The sequence below is a fragment of the Larus michahellis genome, chromosome 3, assembly GCF_964199755.1.
Source record: "Larus michahellis chromosome 3, bLarMic1.1, whole genome shotgun sequence".
Lineage (NCBI taxonomy): Eukaryota > Metazoa > Chordata > Aves > Charadriiformes > Laridae > Larus > Larus michahellis.
In genome coordinates, this window is record NC_133898.1 from 80169287 (window position 1) to 80185015 (window position 15729).

Here is a 15729-nt window from a genome sequence, read left to right on the forward strand (position 1 = left end):
ATCTGGGTAACAACACTACACACATATGAAGTCATTATCTCCAGCGCTTCCTGTGAAAATCTTGATATTTAAGACCCACTGGCATTTACCTAAAGTGTAGTATTTGCGGTGTAACCTGACACTTAGAATAGGAAAAGTCAATTTAACAACCTGAAGCAGTAAATGTTAAAATGTTAGTTTTCCTTTACATAGAAGTCCTGATTTTTTTCTAGAAAAGTGTGAAAGGGACATGGTGTGAACATCATAACATTTCTGTCATACTTACTTCATTGTGTTAGATTCACTTGTTCTTTTTGAAGGTACAGTAAGCATTTTTTGGAAGTAATTTCTCTTTTACTTCCTAAAAACTGAGCAGCAAACCAAAAGCTTTGTGTCTAAAAGCTACTTACAATTTTTTGTCTCTCCTTTGCTTGGAACAGGTGCCTATTCCCTGTCTATTCGAGACTGGGATGATATGAAAGGAGATCATGTCAAACATTATAAGATTCGTAAACTTGACAATGGTGGATATTATATCACAACTCGGGCACAATTTGAAACTCTTCAGCAGCTGGTTCAGCATTATTCAGGTAATTTTTCAGATAACACGTGGCATTCTGAAGTATTTTAAAACAAAAGTATTTGCTGCTGAGCTGATGTATGTGTAAGACACCCTGAAGAGTCATTTGAGCTATGTCTCTTGCTTGTTGTAATGCATCTTCCATTACCCCTTTCCCATTACAGTTATAAATGGCTTTGAGTGCTGTTCACAGTGTACAGCAGCAGAGCTTATAAAGCTACCATTCTACTGAGGTAAAGGTTTTGCCCGCTCTCCCTCGTCTAAGCAAACAGAATTACTGAATTTGACTTGCACATCTCAGAGCATGAATTCCCTGTGCAGAAGCCAGTGCTAATACGTACCGTTTTGCAGCACAGTATTGCTAATAAAGCAAATAGGGAATTGCGTTGTGGAGCTCAGTCACCTAAAGCAATGACCAAAAGGTTTGCATATATTACCTGACTCAAATTTTCCCACCGGATTTGTGTTCAATGTGGAAAGTATTAACATTTAAATTATAATCAGTCTAATTTTAAAAATAAATATTTCAAGGTGGGTGTTTCTTTATGCACACTGTTTGTGTCTACCTGCCAGACTCTTTTTTTTTTAAATTCCTGTGGTTAAAATGTCCTGTGGCATGCACTGTTCAACTCAGAAGTGCATCCTGCTGTCACTGGTGATTGGTGTACAACAGATACAACTTTAAAGTCCCCCAAACCTCTGTGCAGGACAACCGATTCTTACGTAGAAGGCTGCTGCCGTGCTTCTCAACATGGTCATTTTTTAAGCAGAAATTTGTAATTTGAATTATTTTGCTTTTTATTTTTTCCTTACTTTAGCTTTTCATAATATTAACAGATGACCCCAAATGCTCGCTGCTCAAAAACTTTTCATAATTTTTACTTGGGAAATCAACTTCTCTGTGGGGTGTTTTTTCTGTATTCTTTGTATTCTGTCTGCTGTATTCTTATGCTATTTGTACTAGACATCTGGCTGTCTTCTCCGCCCAGTTTCTAATGGGTGTGTGCTGCCTGGGAGAATTTCTAGTTGTTTCTGGTGACTCTACATTAAACTAAGCTAAATAATCTATAAAAAGTCACATCTAAGGAAGACAATTTTCAACCCCACTATACCAGCTGGTACATGCCAACTTTTACTTTTCTGTGGTCAAATTATTTGGGTGGTGTATTTTCCATGCACAGACACGGAAACAAATAGATATGGACACAGCTATTTCTGTGCAACACAGGGGCATAATCAGTAGCATCCAGGTAGGGTAGCTCAGGAGGGCATGATACAGACTCCAGAGGTTTCACCTGTGGTCTCCCAGACCCAGGTCAACACAGGAGCCCTGGTTCCATGCCAGCCCCAGCTGACTCGAAACATAAAGGCTGCCTCTAACCACCTGCCCTGCAGTCCGGATTGTGGGAGGTAGATTTGCACAACTCCTTGTGAGTGCCTAGATTTACTTCTAGGGAGAGCTTGAAGATGCCCAAATGACTCTGTAAAGACCAGCATGGTTCCTGAAGAACCACAGGTCAATGCCTTCACAGCAGAACCAGTATGCTCTGCAGCCCAGCCTTCTTCAGCCTTGATCTCATAGCTGTTCAGGCTGGAGGACCCCTCCTGTCCAGGCAGCTGGAAACCAGGCTACCCAGGTAGACAGCGTGCAGTTTGGTCTCACGTAAGTAGTCCTGGCTCGGGAGTTGGAAGTACAAAGTGTACCTTTGTGTAGACGCAGCACAGGTATCCCTGCACTGCACTCCCATTGCACTTCTAACCCAGACTTCCCTCTAATCCCGGCCCCTTCTTACCTGGGTGATAAAATCAACTGCAGTGTCTGGACTTTCACAGATGAGATTTACAAATGAAAAATATTGAGATCCCCAGGGTGTCCTGACGTCAGACTAAAGTCCAGTAACAGCACGTCTGCAGTCAAAGCACCGTTCATGCAATCCCTAGCCGCTGGCCTGTCAAGCATAAGCTCTTGTGCGTGCAGTCTAGGCTTAGCTAGAGCACCAGCATGCCAAGCTTTTTTTTTCAACTAAAGAAAACAAGGTCTTAAAACCTCCAGTTTCTTTCTCCAGCTTTCCAAACTCTTATGGAAGCTTTTCAGATACTATCCATATTTTGAGTTGTCCCTCTTCTAATGTTCCCATCGGAACTGCCTTGGAAGAAGACATGCCAACTGGTCAGCTAATCTTCCCTGTTTTGTGGTCTTTGTTGTCTTGCTACAGGAGACACAACAAGGTCCACGACATTTGTTCTGAGGAGGCAGAGCTTGGTGTTGCAAGGAGCTTCAGTGCTTGCCCACCTTGTGATGCTGAAACAAACTGTTCATTTGCCCAGAAAGAAATCTTGCACAAGAGAATAAAGATTACTTTTGAGTCTCAATTACAATTGCAGTTCCCCACCTTGTTCTGCTCTGCTGCAGCTGTTCTAAGATACAAGTTGCTGTGCAAGTTTTATATTGTAGTCTGCTTTGCACAGACTACATATATATCATTGTTTATATATATGTGTTGTATATATATAATTGTAAAATACCTTGTGACTTCCGTCACAGTTCAGTCTTCTGTGAAGCTTTGCAAGAGATAAGTATAATGAATCTGCCACGAATGATGTAGGACTGGCTGCATATGCTAATAAAGGTTTGCTCTAGAAAGATCGGCAGAAAAAGTCTTTTACACCTACAAAAGCACCTTTTCACAGAGTAGAAGACAGAAAATTCCTTTTCCCAGGATAACTAGAAAAAAAATTAACAAGAAAGTCCGCCAAATTTTCATTGCTGTGATTTTCAGAAAAAGTGAGTCTTCTCCGTGTTTCTTTTCCTCAGTTCAGGAACAATCCAGTTTGTGACCTACAGATGATTTTTACAAGCGATACTGTAGCATACCAGTTACTCATGAAGTTATCTTAACGCAGCATTGTGGGAGAAGGGAAATCCTGAGTCCATAAGAGAAACCATTGTCGGTCACCTTTCATTCCAGGCTGTGGAAGCAGAGACTAAAATTTTTCCTGTTCTGTCTCAAATGAATACGTTTCAGTGTTCAATTTCTAATCTTCCAGGATGCTTTGTGGTATGCAACTAACAGCTGTTGTGAGTAGCATTGTTTTTATGCTTACTGTTTTTGTTTCATGTCACACTTTTTTTTCTTTCCTCTCCTTTGCTGTTGGCTTCACTTCTGGCTCCATCAGAGAGAGCTGCAGGTCTTTGCTGCCGCTTAGTAGTCCCCTGTCATAAAGGAATGCCAAGGCTTACTGATCTGTCTGTCAAAACCAAAGATGTCTGGGAAATTCCACGAGAATCCCTACAGTTGATCAAGAGACTGGGAAATGGGCAGTTTGGGGAAGTATGGATGGGTATGGAGCAAAATAATTATTCTAAAATAGCTCTCTGTGTGGGGATTACAAGATGGAAGGTGAAAATGTAGGACACTGATCCACAAGAAAAAAATGAGCAAAGCTCAAACTGTTCAGAAAAATACCTTTGGAAACATCTCTTTGACTTTGAAATTCTTTAATCTTCGACTTTCACTGTAATTGATGGCAAAATAAAACTGAAATTCCATGTTTTCTTGGAAGGTTTCAATTTTGATAAATTACCACTGTCTTAATAATAAATCAAGGCTCACATAGTAATCTATTAATTATACCAAGGAGCCTTTTTCTGCAAGCTAACAAAAACGTCCTTACCTTCAGTATCCAAAAATCAGTGTTTGCAAATGAACTTTAATGCAACACTGAGAGAAAAGTCACCTTCCATCTTTCTCAATGCATGCGTAATTTTGGATTATAAGTGTGTTTTTTTTATTAATTTCCTCTCCTATAGAGAAAGCTGATGGTTTGTGTTTTAACTTAACTGTGATTGCTACGAATAATACCCCACAAACTGTTGGATTGGCTAAAGATGCATGGGAAGTTGCACGTGATTCATTATTTCTGGAACAGAAGCTTGGTCAGGGGTGTTTCGCTGAAGTGTGGCGTGGTAAGGCAGAGAATATATTTTGCTTTGGATGGATCTTTTAAGGCCCTCTTGGCAGAAATAAACATTTCAAGTAGAGATCTTAAAGCGTAAAGATCAGAATAGTATGAAATGTTAGTCTGTATCACCTAAAACAGTCAGATCTAAATACAGTAATCCAGGGGGAAACTTCCTTTCATTTGTACGCACTGGTATGAGAGGTTAGGGCACTAAACTTCATTAATTGCATTGGGCTTATTTGGGTGACTACACAATCACTAGCTATTAAAATAGGAATGATGTAAGGAAACTCGCAAGGCAGAATGGCTAGCCAGAAATTAATCTGGTAAGTAGACTTTATTTTTCCTCGTGTGTTTTAGCATGGATGGGGTCGGACCCTGAGCTTCTACCCGCTTTCCCAGTTTAAAAGTAATGGCAAGTATCAGCAAGCTGATATTGTCAAGCTAGCATTCCCATGCATCCACTTCTTTAAGTCTGTTTTGAAGTTTGTGTCTGCAGCAGAACCCTGTAACTCAGTACAGAGAGCAGGGACAATAGAGGCAAGACTTGCCCAGCCCAGCTGAACCCTCACTTTGAAGTCCAGAAATACTGACATTTTCCAAATCCACTGACATTGTCTTCTGCACACTTGCCAGCTTTACTTACTGCTCCCCTCTCTGTGGGCCTCATTCTTTTAATCACTATAAAACAATAGCAATTTAAAATATACATAAATCTTAGTATAGCCATAGCATTGAAACACAATATAGTGGCCATTTAATGAGAGGTGGGCTCAATTTTTGTGCCAAATTGCGTTCTGTGTAGCCTCTTTAAAATGACCGATTCAAATAAAGAATTGCTATATGCCCTTTCTTTATGTCAGAATCATTTGGTGGAGCAGTTTGGACGCTCTTTTTGTTGCAGTGACACAAAAGTATGTACAACCAAAATAACCAGCAGGCTCTCCTGGGTTCTTGCAGCTGTTTGCCTTTGCAAGACGACAGCAAGGAGCATGGCAGCAAGTCTGTGAAATGTATAGAATTTATAGAATAGAAATACAGACATTTATGTAATTTCAGAAAATTACTTTGACCTGTTGCAAAGAAAACTACCTGTGTTTTATATTAGCATCCCCAGATAACTGCAGTTTCACCTTCTTGTTCTCCATCTTGAATGCATGTGAGAGTTCCAAGTGGATGTTAATACTTAGTGGTCAGCCCTGTGTGCCATAGTTCTTAAACTGTTACAATAAGCTAAAGTAGCAAATGCAGTTTAAAAAAAAAAACCAGCCATGAGAAATACAGTGCCAAGTATCGGTACCAAATATCTGTCAGAAATGCTTAAGTTTCTTAAAGTAAGATATAGTAAAAATATGTTAACAGCCCTGAAGTATTACCAAATAGTAATAGATTAGCACAGTAAAAATTAACAAAAAATGCATTAACTATCTACATATGGGAGGAATTCAGAGGGAGGTCTCTGCTAATTTTTCTATTAGAGAGAAAAATATTAAAGCACAACAAGGAAATTTAACAGTTTAAACTGAAATCTGGGCTGAGAGAATTTTCTTTTTTTAACTGGAGAAATTCATAAAACTGTTTAAAAATAGGACTGCTGAAAACACTTCACAGTAATAGAATGAGTCCTGGGATTTTTATTAAGGCAATGCAAACAGATAATACACGGTTAATCCTGTTAACATACCAGGTAAAATCCTAGTTGATTAATGCCAGTGACAGAAACCCTGGCGCCATGAGACCAGGGTTTCATTCCTGGTCCGTATAATCTGTGGTACCTCTGCAAAGTGGCTGTGACTGATGGAACTCTGCGGTCGGAGCCTCAGTGACTCCAGATAAAACACGCTTCCTTTTACCCATCAGGAAAGATTTTGTCCACCCCGCTTGAAATTAGAAGGTGAAACTGCATCTTCCACAACTTACCCAGGAGTGACACAAAAGCAAAGTCCTGATTCAGCTCTGATTTGAAGGACTGAGCGGAACTAAGACCTCAAGAGACCTCCTCAGGCACGCTGGGGTAGCGGTGGTAGTAGCTCAAGACGTTACTCCACACCGGTAGAGGTGACAGCATCGGGGACTGAGCTGGCAAAAGAAAATCAAGGCGTAATGAAAACTGAACTTACGCTGCACACTTTTGGCTAATACATGCCTCAAGCTCCCCTCAGACAGCGTCGTGTGCTGCTGCAGGGATTGCCCTGCAAGTGAGGGATGACACAGGAGGTGGCTGTCCCCCACCGCTCCTCCCCTGTCCTCGGCTAGGTGAGGTGGCAGCTGGGACCTGACCACTGGCACAAAATCCAGCTGATTTTATGCTCTGGCAGGTTGCAAAAGCTCATGATGAAGTTATTTTGGCTTAACCAGTTCCCGTGCAGCAGCTGAGCCCTGGTAACTGTTAGTGTGCTTTTAACAAAGACAAACCAGGCGTATTTTACATGTTACCTTTTTTGATGGCTTCATAATTTATAGTAACTAGATCTGAGTCTTCATGTACTTTGTAGGCCTTCTGCTATCCTCATGCTTAAGTGCAGAGGAGTAATTTTTACCCAATGTGATTAATTCCTGAAGTCATTTAGTATTGTTCTGCCTTATCACACAGCAGCTCCCTATCAGCAGATCACACGTCCCATTCAAAGCTATTTCGGCCCTGGCTCTGGACCAGGGTTCTGGCAAGTCTAGGTGAGGGACAACCAGAAGGTGCTGGGAAAGTGATATTTCTGCCCGTTTTAATTTTCCTTCCTTTCCCTTCCCCGCTGCCTCATCCCCCCAAAAAAGCTGTTAACGTAGGTAGGTGGGGTTTTGTTGGGTTTTCTTCTTTCCTGTCCTCCTCCCCCTTGCAAATACCTGAGTGAAGCCCCACCTCTTGTGGTATGCCTGCCACAGCGTCAGCCTTCCCCGGCTCTCTCCAGGTCCTTGTGCAGGCTTTCAGGTGTTACAGAAGGCTTGGTAGATGATGGCTGAAAAATGATGCAACTTGTCCATTTCAGTGCTGACCACAAGTAAAGAACAAAGTGAAGTGGACAGGAACCACCTCGGTTTCAAACAGCAGCTGCTGGGCTTCTGGGGATGAGGAGGGGAAGGAAAAAGACGCATTTTGGTTTGGAAACACACCCGTGTTTCTAAAATGAAATCGATTCAGAATTTGTTTCTTGGGAATTTTTCTTAGAATATTTTTTTTCCTCTGACTCAGAACAAAACCAAAATGTCAAAATGTCTTGCAAATGGAAAGTTCTGGGTTTAACCAGTTTTGTTATCCAAATCCGTGACTGCAGCTGTGTTGTTTTCTGGAGCAATTACTTGTTAGCAAGGGAATACATAAGATGGGTTTCAGCAGTCCCAAGGTCCCAAGTTTCTTACTCAGAGAAGGTTTCTGTGGTCATCAGTGGAAGCATTGTCTGAGTAGGATAGCAGAGACTGTGCCCCAGTGCCAATGGGAGTATTATTTTTCAGTATAATAGAAAAAGACTAAAATATGAGGGAGGCGTGGGAGGAATATGATGATAAGGCAACATGGGAAACCACATTTTAAAAAAATAATAATTATATTAAGTGTCCTTGCTAGTTTATTCCTTGGTTACATTGGCAGAAAAAGGAGCAGGAGATGTTTAATCTAACTAAGTATCTGTGCTTGTAGGTACGTGGAACGGAAATACTAAAGTGGCTATCAAGACCCTGAAGCCTGGCACTATGTCTCCAGAATCCTTCTTAGAGGAAGCCCAAATCATGAAGAAGCTAAAACACGACAAACTGGTCCAACTTTATGCTGTGGTATCTGAAGAACCTATCTATATTGTCACAGAGTACATGAGCAAAGGTGAAGCCAGAGCTGCTGCCCTTGATAACAATATTTTTTCTTTGTTGATGCTCCTTGGGGATACACAGGGAGGCCCAGTGTGTTGTGTGAACAGCGTGTGAGGAAGGAGAGAAGGAACAGGAAGCTAAATTCACCTCTGGCTTCAGAAGAATTATGAATTTAGCTCTGAAGCAAGCCCAAAACCTGCCATCCCCTAGATGTACAAAGAAAATTTGCAGTAGGTGGGGAAGGGAGATGTTGGTGCAGCCTAAGTACTTCCAACTGCATCAGCATCTAAGCTTCCCCGACAAGTGGAGATTTGAATTTTCTAGATTTGAATGATATTACATGCTGCTTCCCAAGATCCTAGCTTTTCCTGGTGCCAGAGAGTTCATATGGCATCTTCTTTCAGTGTTTACCTGTCAGCCTAAGATTTCTGTTTCTTCTTTCGGCAATCCTGAGTTCTGTAACATGCACCTCGCTCCCAGATCACAGCTTCATTTTCAGTTTACCCCATTTATCATTTTAATATCATTGGCACATATGATTCTTTCCTCCTCTTTCCCCTTCCCTTTACCCTTTTCTCTTCTCTTTTTCTTTAAGCTACTTAACTGGTAACGATACAGTAACTGGTAACGATACAGTAAAATGAGAAAAGGAAAACTTTTCGCTCCGTCAGATCTCCAGCAGGGGTGCTGAGAGCATAGCAAAAAATCTGCTTGTTTTGGAAAAGCAAATGAACCAAATAGGAAACATAAGTTCTCACAGGGAAGTTTCATTGTACATTGGAGGATACACTCTGAAATTTTAAGTGCATTTTTTCAGTCTATTTGGAGTTGATTTTTATTTTCCTGGCAGGTGCCTGCCCACCTCCCTTCTCAGAGGCATCCAAGCCCTGACTAACTCACACTTTAATCATATGTCTCAGTGACAAGCATGTGCTTTTTCCCCTTTAAAAAAAGACTTCTCAAAATCCTTCTGAAGTACGTGGTTTATTTTGGCTTACTTTGCTAGTTTTTACAGTAACATTTTACATCTTTGGATCTGAGCTTGAGGCTGACGATCTATCAAGGGAGAAACGCCTAATCATCTGTCTTTTCCTCTTATTTGTTAAACCAATTCACTGACCTTATTTAAAGGAGACTGCCGCACTGCTTTGTTTGAATACATGGTTGGGAAGGCAGCTATAGCATCCTAGGCTTTTTTTAAAAGCTGCAGGGAACCTCCTAGCTTTCTTTTGCACAGGGAAACTGTGTCCTTATTGCTTTTGCGAAAATTGCTTTCATTTGATCTCTGCTTTGTCTTCTGTAGTTTTGCATAGTGGTCTTCTAAAATTAATGGTTCGTGCTACACTTAGTTATGGGTTACCTAGAGAAGGAGCACTACTAATCTAAGGAGAATTAGCCTCTGTTAATGCTAGCCCGTTTGGGCTTACCAGGCTCCAGGCTGACCTTTCTTTTGGAGCAGTTTGAGCTGGGATCTGACTTTCCATAGCTTGTGTGGCTTGGAACTGAGCTGATACTTTGTAGCTAACTGAGGCCTTTAGAGATCAGCAGGTATGTAGTTTCAAAGAGCACTGGAAAAGTTAAGAAAGATCAGTTTTCTCAGTAATGGTCAGGAAAATTAAAAACAATGTTGTTTCTTTTCCCTGCAACTCTCTTTCGCCTAGTGACGTGTTCTTCTGCAAGCCAACCTTAAAGCCAAGTGACACAAGTATAATAGGAGAATTCTAAGATATTGTGGGGGTTTTTTTGAAACTGTCCACTTGAACTTGAAGCATTGCGGTCTTTAATATTGCTGCACCTCCATCTTGATGAATAGCTGTTGTTTTACTAACATCTCTCTATTGTGTCAACTTTGCATTTACAGGGAGTTTGCTAGATTTCTTAAAAGATGGAGAAGGAAGAGCTCTGAAGTTACCAAATTTGGTGGACATGGCAGCCCAGGTCTGTCTTCAGAGTATTGAGCACTTCGGTGTATATGTTTTATAGCCCGTGTACGTCTGAGTCTGTTTTAAAATGCACCAATTGTGTTTCACGCTTCTCGCAGGTGGCTGCAGGAATGGCGTACATCGAGCGAATGAATTACATACACAGAGATCTGAGGTCTGCAAACATTCTGGTCGGGAATGGCCTAATATGCAAGATTGCTGACTTTGGATTGGCAAGGCTGATTGAAGACAACGAATATACGGCCAGACAAGGTAGATACAGCGGCAGGCGTAGCACTGAGGGTCATTCTTGTGACAAGGGAAGAGCAGAACATGGCTTTAAAAAACTTTCTCTCCTGTGCTTTGGGGTCGCTTTCAGTAAATCCTGAACTCATATTAACTCCTAGCCCAGAACTTCACTGCTGAATGCATGGCCTAAAGAGAACGTCCTATTTAGTTGTCTTCCCTTTAAATACTGACCACAATGAAACAAAGATGATGAGTGGGAGCACAGGTGGGTGAAGTGACAGGAAGGACAAGATCCTCATGGTGCCAAAACAAAGAGGATACTTAACTTACCAGCCTTAAAAGCCTGAATGGGGTAATTCAGAAAAGCCTATATAAGCTATTTCTTTTGTAGTGTGCCTTCTAGTATTTACAAACCACTATCAACATTGCTGTGCTGGTCTTATTTTCTTTATTTCAGATGGGTCAAAGAATTGTGTCTCTGTGCAATGGAACTGTCTCTCTGAGCACTATGTTTTCTCTGGGAACTTAAAATGTTACTTTAATAGAAAAGTCATTTTTCAGTGCCACACAGAGTGCTGGGCACAGCCGACCACTGATACACTATAAAAATGTATCAAAGAGTATTGTAGCTTTTTTAAAAAAGCATGTGTGTGTTCAGACTGAGCCATGACACAGGCTCTTTGTAGTTAGTCATTCTTTACAAGTCATGCTTAGTTGTCAGATGTTGGTCCAAGTTTGCAGAGCTACAGTTTTGTTCTCTTTCTGTTGGCACTACATTGGTAGTGCTTGCTCAGTGTGTGTCGGTAAATACCACTCCGTCCATTTCAGTGCCAAAGCCGAGGAGTGTCCCGTTAAACCCTGTTGTATGTCATCAGAAAGCACGGGTCGGTTAAGTACTTCATAACCTGCATTTACCCCTTCCAGTTGTGAGGTTTTTTCTCTTGACCAGAAGCCCTGGTTTCACCATGGATTTTGCCATTAATTCTTAAGAAAGAGCTAACCACTTTCTGTAACTTTCAAGTGTTGACAGAAGAAGCCAGAGAGTTTCCAGCATGCCTTGGCTTGGCCTGGGAGCAGCAGCTCTCACGCCATTCAGACCCCCCTCAACTGCTGTCAGCAGTACCCAGTCGCAGGGATGTGGACCACAGCCTCCGTCCACCCTAAAAGTTGCCCGCTTCACATTCGGATGGCGGTGAGGCCTGATTATTTTAGGGGGGCCCTTGAAGAACCTGTGGTAGGTACAAATACAGAGAGTTAAGCACTATTGATTTCAGCCTAAGGGTGGGAATTGCTTCTTGCTAGGAAAAATAGCCTCATGTCATTCTCTCCAGAGTAACAAGAGTGTCTGCAGGCTCTGGTAGACAGAAAGCTGCCTGCTTGCCCTTCCCCTGCGTAAAATGAGACAAGTTTTCCTTGAACAAGGCAGACAGATCCAGCCTGCAAAATGGCTTTGAAACAGTGTCCTATATTATCTCTATTTCTGTCTGGTTTATTGCCATGTTTTTGTTCCCTTTGGAAACCACCTGACATATAGTTTGACACGACTAATTATTTGGTTTAATAGACAAGTATGTGACCTACTTCTGGCCAGATGTCTTCAGGCTCCTGATCCCTAGGAAATCCTCTGATGACCTGTTTGCTTCCTGGTTTAAATCTCTCAAAATAGTTTTGCCCTCTTCACATGTTAGAAAGCCATGAAAACCTGCCTGACTGATGTTGGAGAGAAGCTTAGATTTTTCAGATAATAAAAATTACTGGATTTTGGGTGGGAAAACTTTGATCTGAGAAAAGCATAATGCTGGGACTGGCAGGGAGAGGGAGCGTAGTCATGGGTATCTTCTGCCTTCTTCCGTGACGGAAATCACTTGTATTGTGGAAAAAGTGGCTGGGAAGAGAGAATTAGTTTGGCTTTTAACCTGCATGACTGATGATCAGGAGATGTGAATTGCGTTTGCCTGGCTTCATCTCATGGTGCAAGCACGGAGAAGTCACCCGTACTTCCCGTACTCCAGGGCAATGGACAAGACTTCCTTCCCCTGACCTGAGGGTGTCAGGCTTAAGTCCTTCTACTTGAGAGCTACGGAATTCCTTGAGAGAGAGACCCACAGAGCTGTAATCACAGACACCTTGTAGAAAGGTTTTGCTACTTTCACTAATGTTTTTTTGACCCTTTCTTAAGCAGTAGCTTGTTCTAGGGAGGGGTGCGTTTTTGACCGAGCAGCAGACTCTCAATTTACATTTCATTGCAATTAACCTGGCTTCGAAGCCAGCTGGGCAGCCAGGGTGAGCCTAGGACCTTTAATTTATTGAGGAAGAAACATGGTTTCTAATGTGCCACTGGAATTTTTCTTCCAGTGGGATTCAGTCCTGATTTGTTTAGTTAAACTTCAGATTCGAGCATTGCTTGGTGGAGACCACAGTATCAGAAGGAAATGGTTGCCTCTGCTTGTTTCCCATGACCTATTACTTTAGCCTCCAAGGGGATGCATCTGGGGACTGCTGTGTTTATCTAGCTGACTACTGCTTCAGTGGGAATTTTGACACGGGAGGAGAGCCTGGCCAGCAGAGGGGAGGGGGAGAGGGAGCACTCCAGCCTGGCAGCTCCTATGAGAGAAAGGAAATGTTTTGCCTTACAAAATATGAAGATTAAAGCCTTTGGTCACTCTCTCCTCAGCAGTCATCCTTCTCTTGGCTTAAGTGTGTTAGTACAGAGCTCACTGTTGGCATGGGGCAGGGGTGGTTTTCTCCAGCCTTGCTTGATCTCCTGCTCCCTTCCCCCACTGTCACTTTTGTCTCCGATTAAATATTTTGAAAGGAAACAGATGGGGATACTTTGAGCCCCAGCGGGCTAGAGTGCAGGATTCCTGAACCTGTATGGGTATTACTGAGCCTGGTGGTAACGTTTTACTGACCGGTTTATTTTCTTTTTGATTTGAACAAAGGAGGCCTGACTGCTCCTGATTTATGAGAGGTAAATAAAAAGCAGTTTGTTGTCTGCACTGCTATTTCTCAGCAATCGTCAGGAAGGAAAGAGATGGTCATGCCACTAATGATTTAAAGTGTGTGACTAGCAGCTATACACTGCCATTAAATAATACCAAAAAAAAGTTCTTGGCTTGTAATGAGCATTTGGCTCCTCTTGCTTTTAGAGGAAGTGAGTAATCAAAGGGGAAAAACACGCCTGTTAAAGTGACGCCCATTTTAAAGGCTACACCGATGGACTGTATTGCAGCCTGCACCATCAGGGCTTGCTTCTTCTGGCTGTTGCTGTTGCAACATCTTCCCCCCCACCACCACCACCAGTGTCAGGCATTCAGTCTTGTTTCCTTCCCTCCGTGATGATGCTTGTGTCAGTCCTGTAAGGTGAGCCTTAAAACCTCTGGTATCCAACAGGACAGAGCGAAACTTCCCATCACCTCCAACGCAGGATTTCCCATGCAGTTCTGCTACCCTTACGGTGATCTGGTTCACAGCTACATGGAGTTTTGGCCAAGCACATGGCATTTTTGTGGAGAGTGCCGAGTGCTCTACAGAGTTGCTGGGGAAGAGTTGTTACTATTCTAAGCAGTAGCAGCTGATACAAATTTAAAATTGCCTTAATAAAAAAAGAACAGAGTTATTTTCCAGGCCTTGTTTCTACTGCATGCACTGGCAGCACTTGCAGCAATGCCGCTCCAAGCACACATGAAACAATAAGGATCTTTCTGATGCCTTCCAGACAAGTCAGAGCTATTCTGGGAGCTCCAGTACATGTTTGTAAACTCTCAGATCATTTTTGCCTCCTTAACACTTAGAAATATCTCCTTCCTGCCCTGCTTAAAAACAAGTGACACTTCTTATTTTGATTTCCTAGAAATGAGTGGGGATTTTTTTCCCCTTCCAGGCTCTCCCCAGTCCTTTTGTAGAGGCTTGGCTCCCAGCTCACCAGCTAATCAGATCTCTCTTGTTCGCGACTGACTGTACTGCAGGCTGTAACGTCCAGGGCTTTGTTCTTGCTCTTTGCCTGCCATTCCACAGGCAAGCCGTAGAGCAGATAGGAGGAAGGACTGTTGCTTCTCAGCAGCCAGCCCCCGGCGTCCCAGAGGGGGATCGCTCATAAGGCTCCTACAGAGACGCCATCTGCTCTGCGAGAAGGAGCGTGGCCAGGTCAAGAGGAAGGGCAAGGGGAAGGGGGGCGTGCTGGCAGAGGGCGAGAGGGGTGTTTAGACCCGCAGTTCCGCCCCTTGTCCCCCGCTTCCCGGGGAGGGGGTCAGCCTGCGGAGCCCGCTTCTGATCGCTGATGTTTTGCCAGGCTTGTAATTTCATGTTCGTTCTCACAGCACAAACGAAATGTAATTGCGCAGTCCCTCCCACACGGCACTCATCATCGCCTACCAGGGCTGACTCGTTTCCTGTTACATGCTTGCTTCAGCACTTTGTTTTTACCTTTTGTGGCTTTCCCTTTCCAGCCCCAGGAGCGATTCACTGCTGTGCTACGTTCTCTGGTCACTAACCCAAGAGTTCCCGTGGGTTTTGGGTCTTAGTTGCTAGGGGTGCTGCGTTGGGTTTGGTTTTAAGGTACGAGAGGTACGAGAATTTGTAGCAATTCTAGAAACAGGATCATTATCAAGCTGGCAGTGGCTCTGGGGCATGAATTTCAGAGGTTTCTGCCTGATCGAGATTTAGATTTGAAAAAACAAAGCTCTGAGGGATTTTCGCTCGCCTCAGAAGAAACCATGCTGAGAGTTGTACGTCAAGGTCACTCAGTTATCCCAGCCCGCTCCACTCGTTCTCATCATGCGACCTGGTTATAGCCGACGAAGAATTAAAGCAGGGACACGGATTGATTTTTCCCAAGGAAATCCCCCAGGGAGATAACCTGTGTGAATGCCTGGGCAGAGCTGGGCAGCGGTCCCAAGAACAGGTTTGAGCCTCACAGAAATCCTCAGAGGTAGGAGGCAGGGCCGGCTGCCCTAACAGTAAATCGTACGAGCAGCTTTGGCTCAATGTGGTTGCAAGCAGTGCAGAAACCCAAAAAAGGCTTTCCCCAGGCTGAAATGTTTCAAAAAAAAGGACAGAGATAACAGCTGCAAATTATTACCTCACTCTGGGGCAAAGACAGGCTATCCTGACCTAATGAACGCAGTGCGTGGTTGGTTTGTACGTGTGGAGTTACTGACCTGCTAGTTTGTAATGGAACAGGTTCCAGCAAAAAAAAAGAGACAAATCCCCCCCCACTGATGTAAAATCTGCCTTCAAAGT

The 15729-nt window shown here is 43.0% G+C and overlaps 1 protein-coding gene across 6 annotated transcripts in view; it reads left to right on the forward strand.

Annotated features, from left to right (window-relative positions):
• The window catches only part of FYN (FYN proto-oncogene, Src family tyrosine kinase), a 139757-nt gene that overhangs the window by 110911 nt on the left and 13117 nt on the right, over nt 1–15729 (forward strand). For 3 of the 6 annotated variants that reach the window (XM_074580925.1, XM_074580924.1, XM_074580926.1), the window contains 5 exons: nt 420–569; nt 3737–3901; nt 8151–8330; nt 10179–10255; nt 10359–10512. In XM_074580925.1, coding sequence (XP_074437026.1) covers nt 420–569; nt 3737–3901; nt 8151–8330; nt 10179–10255; nt 10359–10512 — 726 coding nt within the window. Of the gene's footprint in view, nt 1–419; nt 570–3736; nt 3902–4370; nt 4527–8150; nt 8331–10178; nt 10256–10358; nt 10513–15729 lie in introns of all 6 variants that reach the window. The other 3 variants (XM_074580929.1, XM_074580927.1, XM_074580930.1) reach the window with 2 other exon arrangements.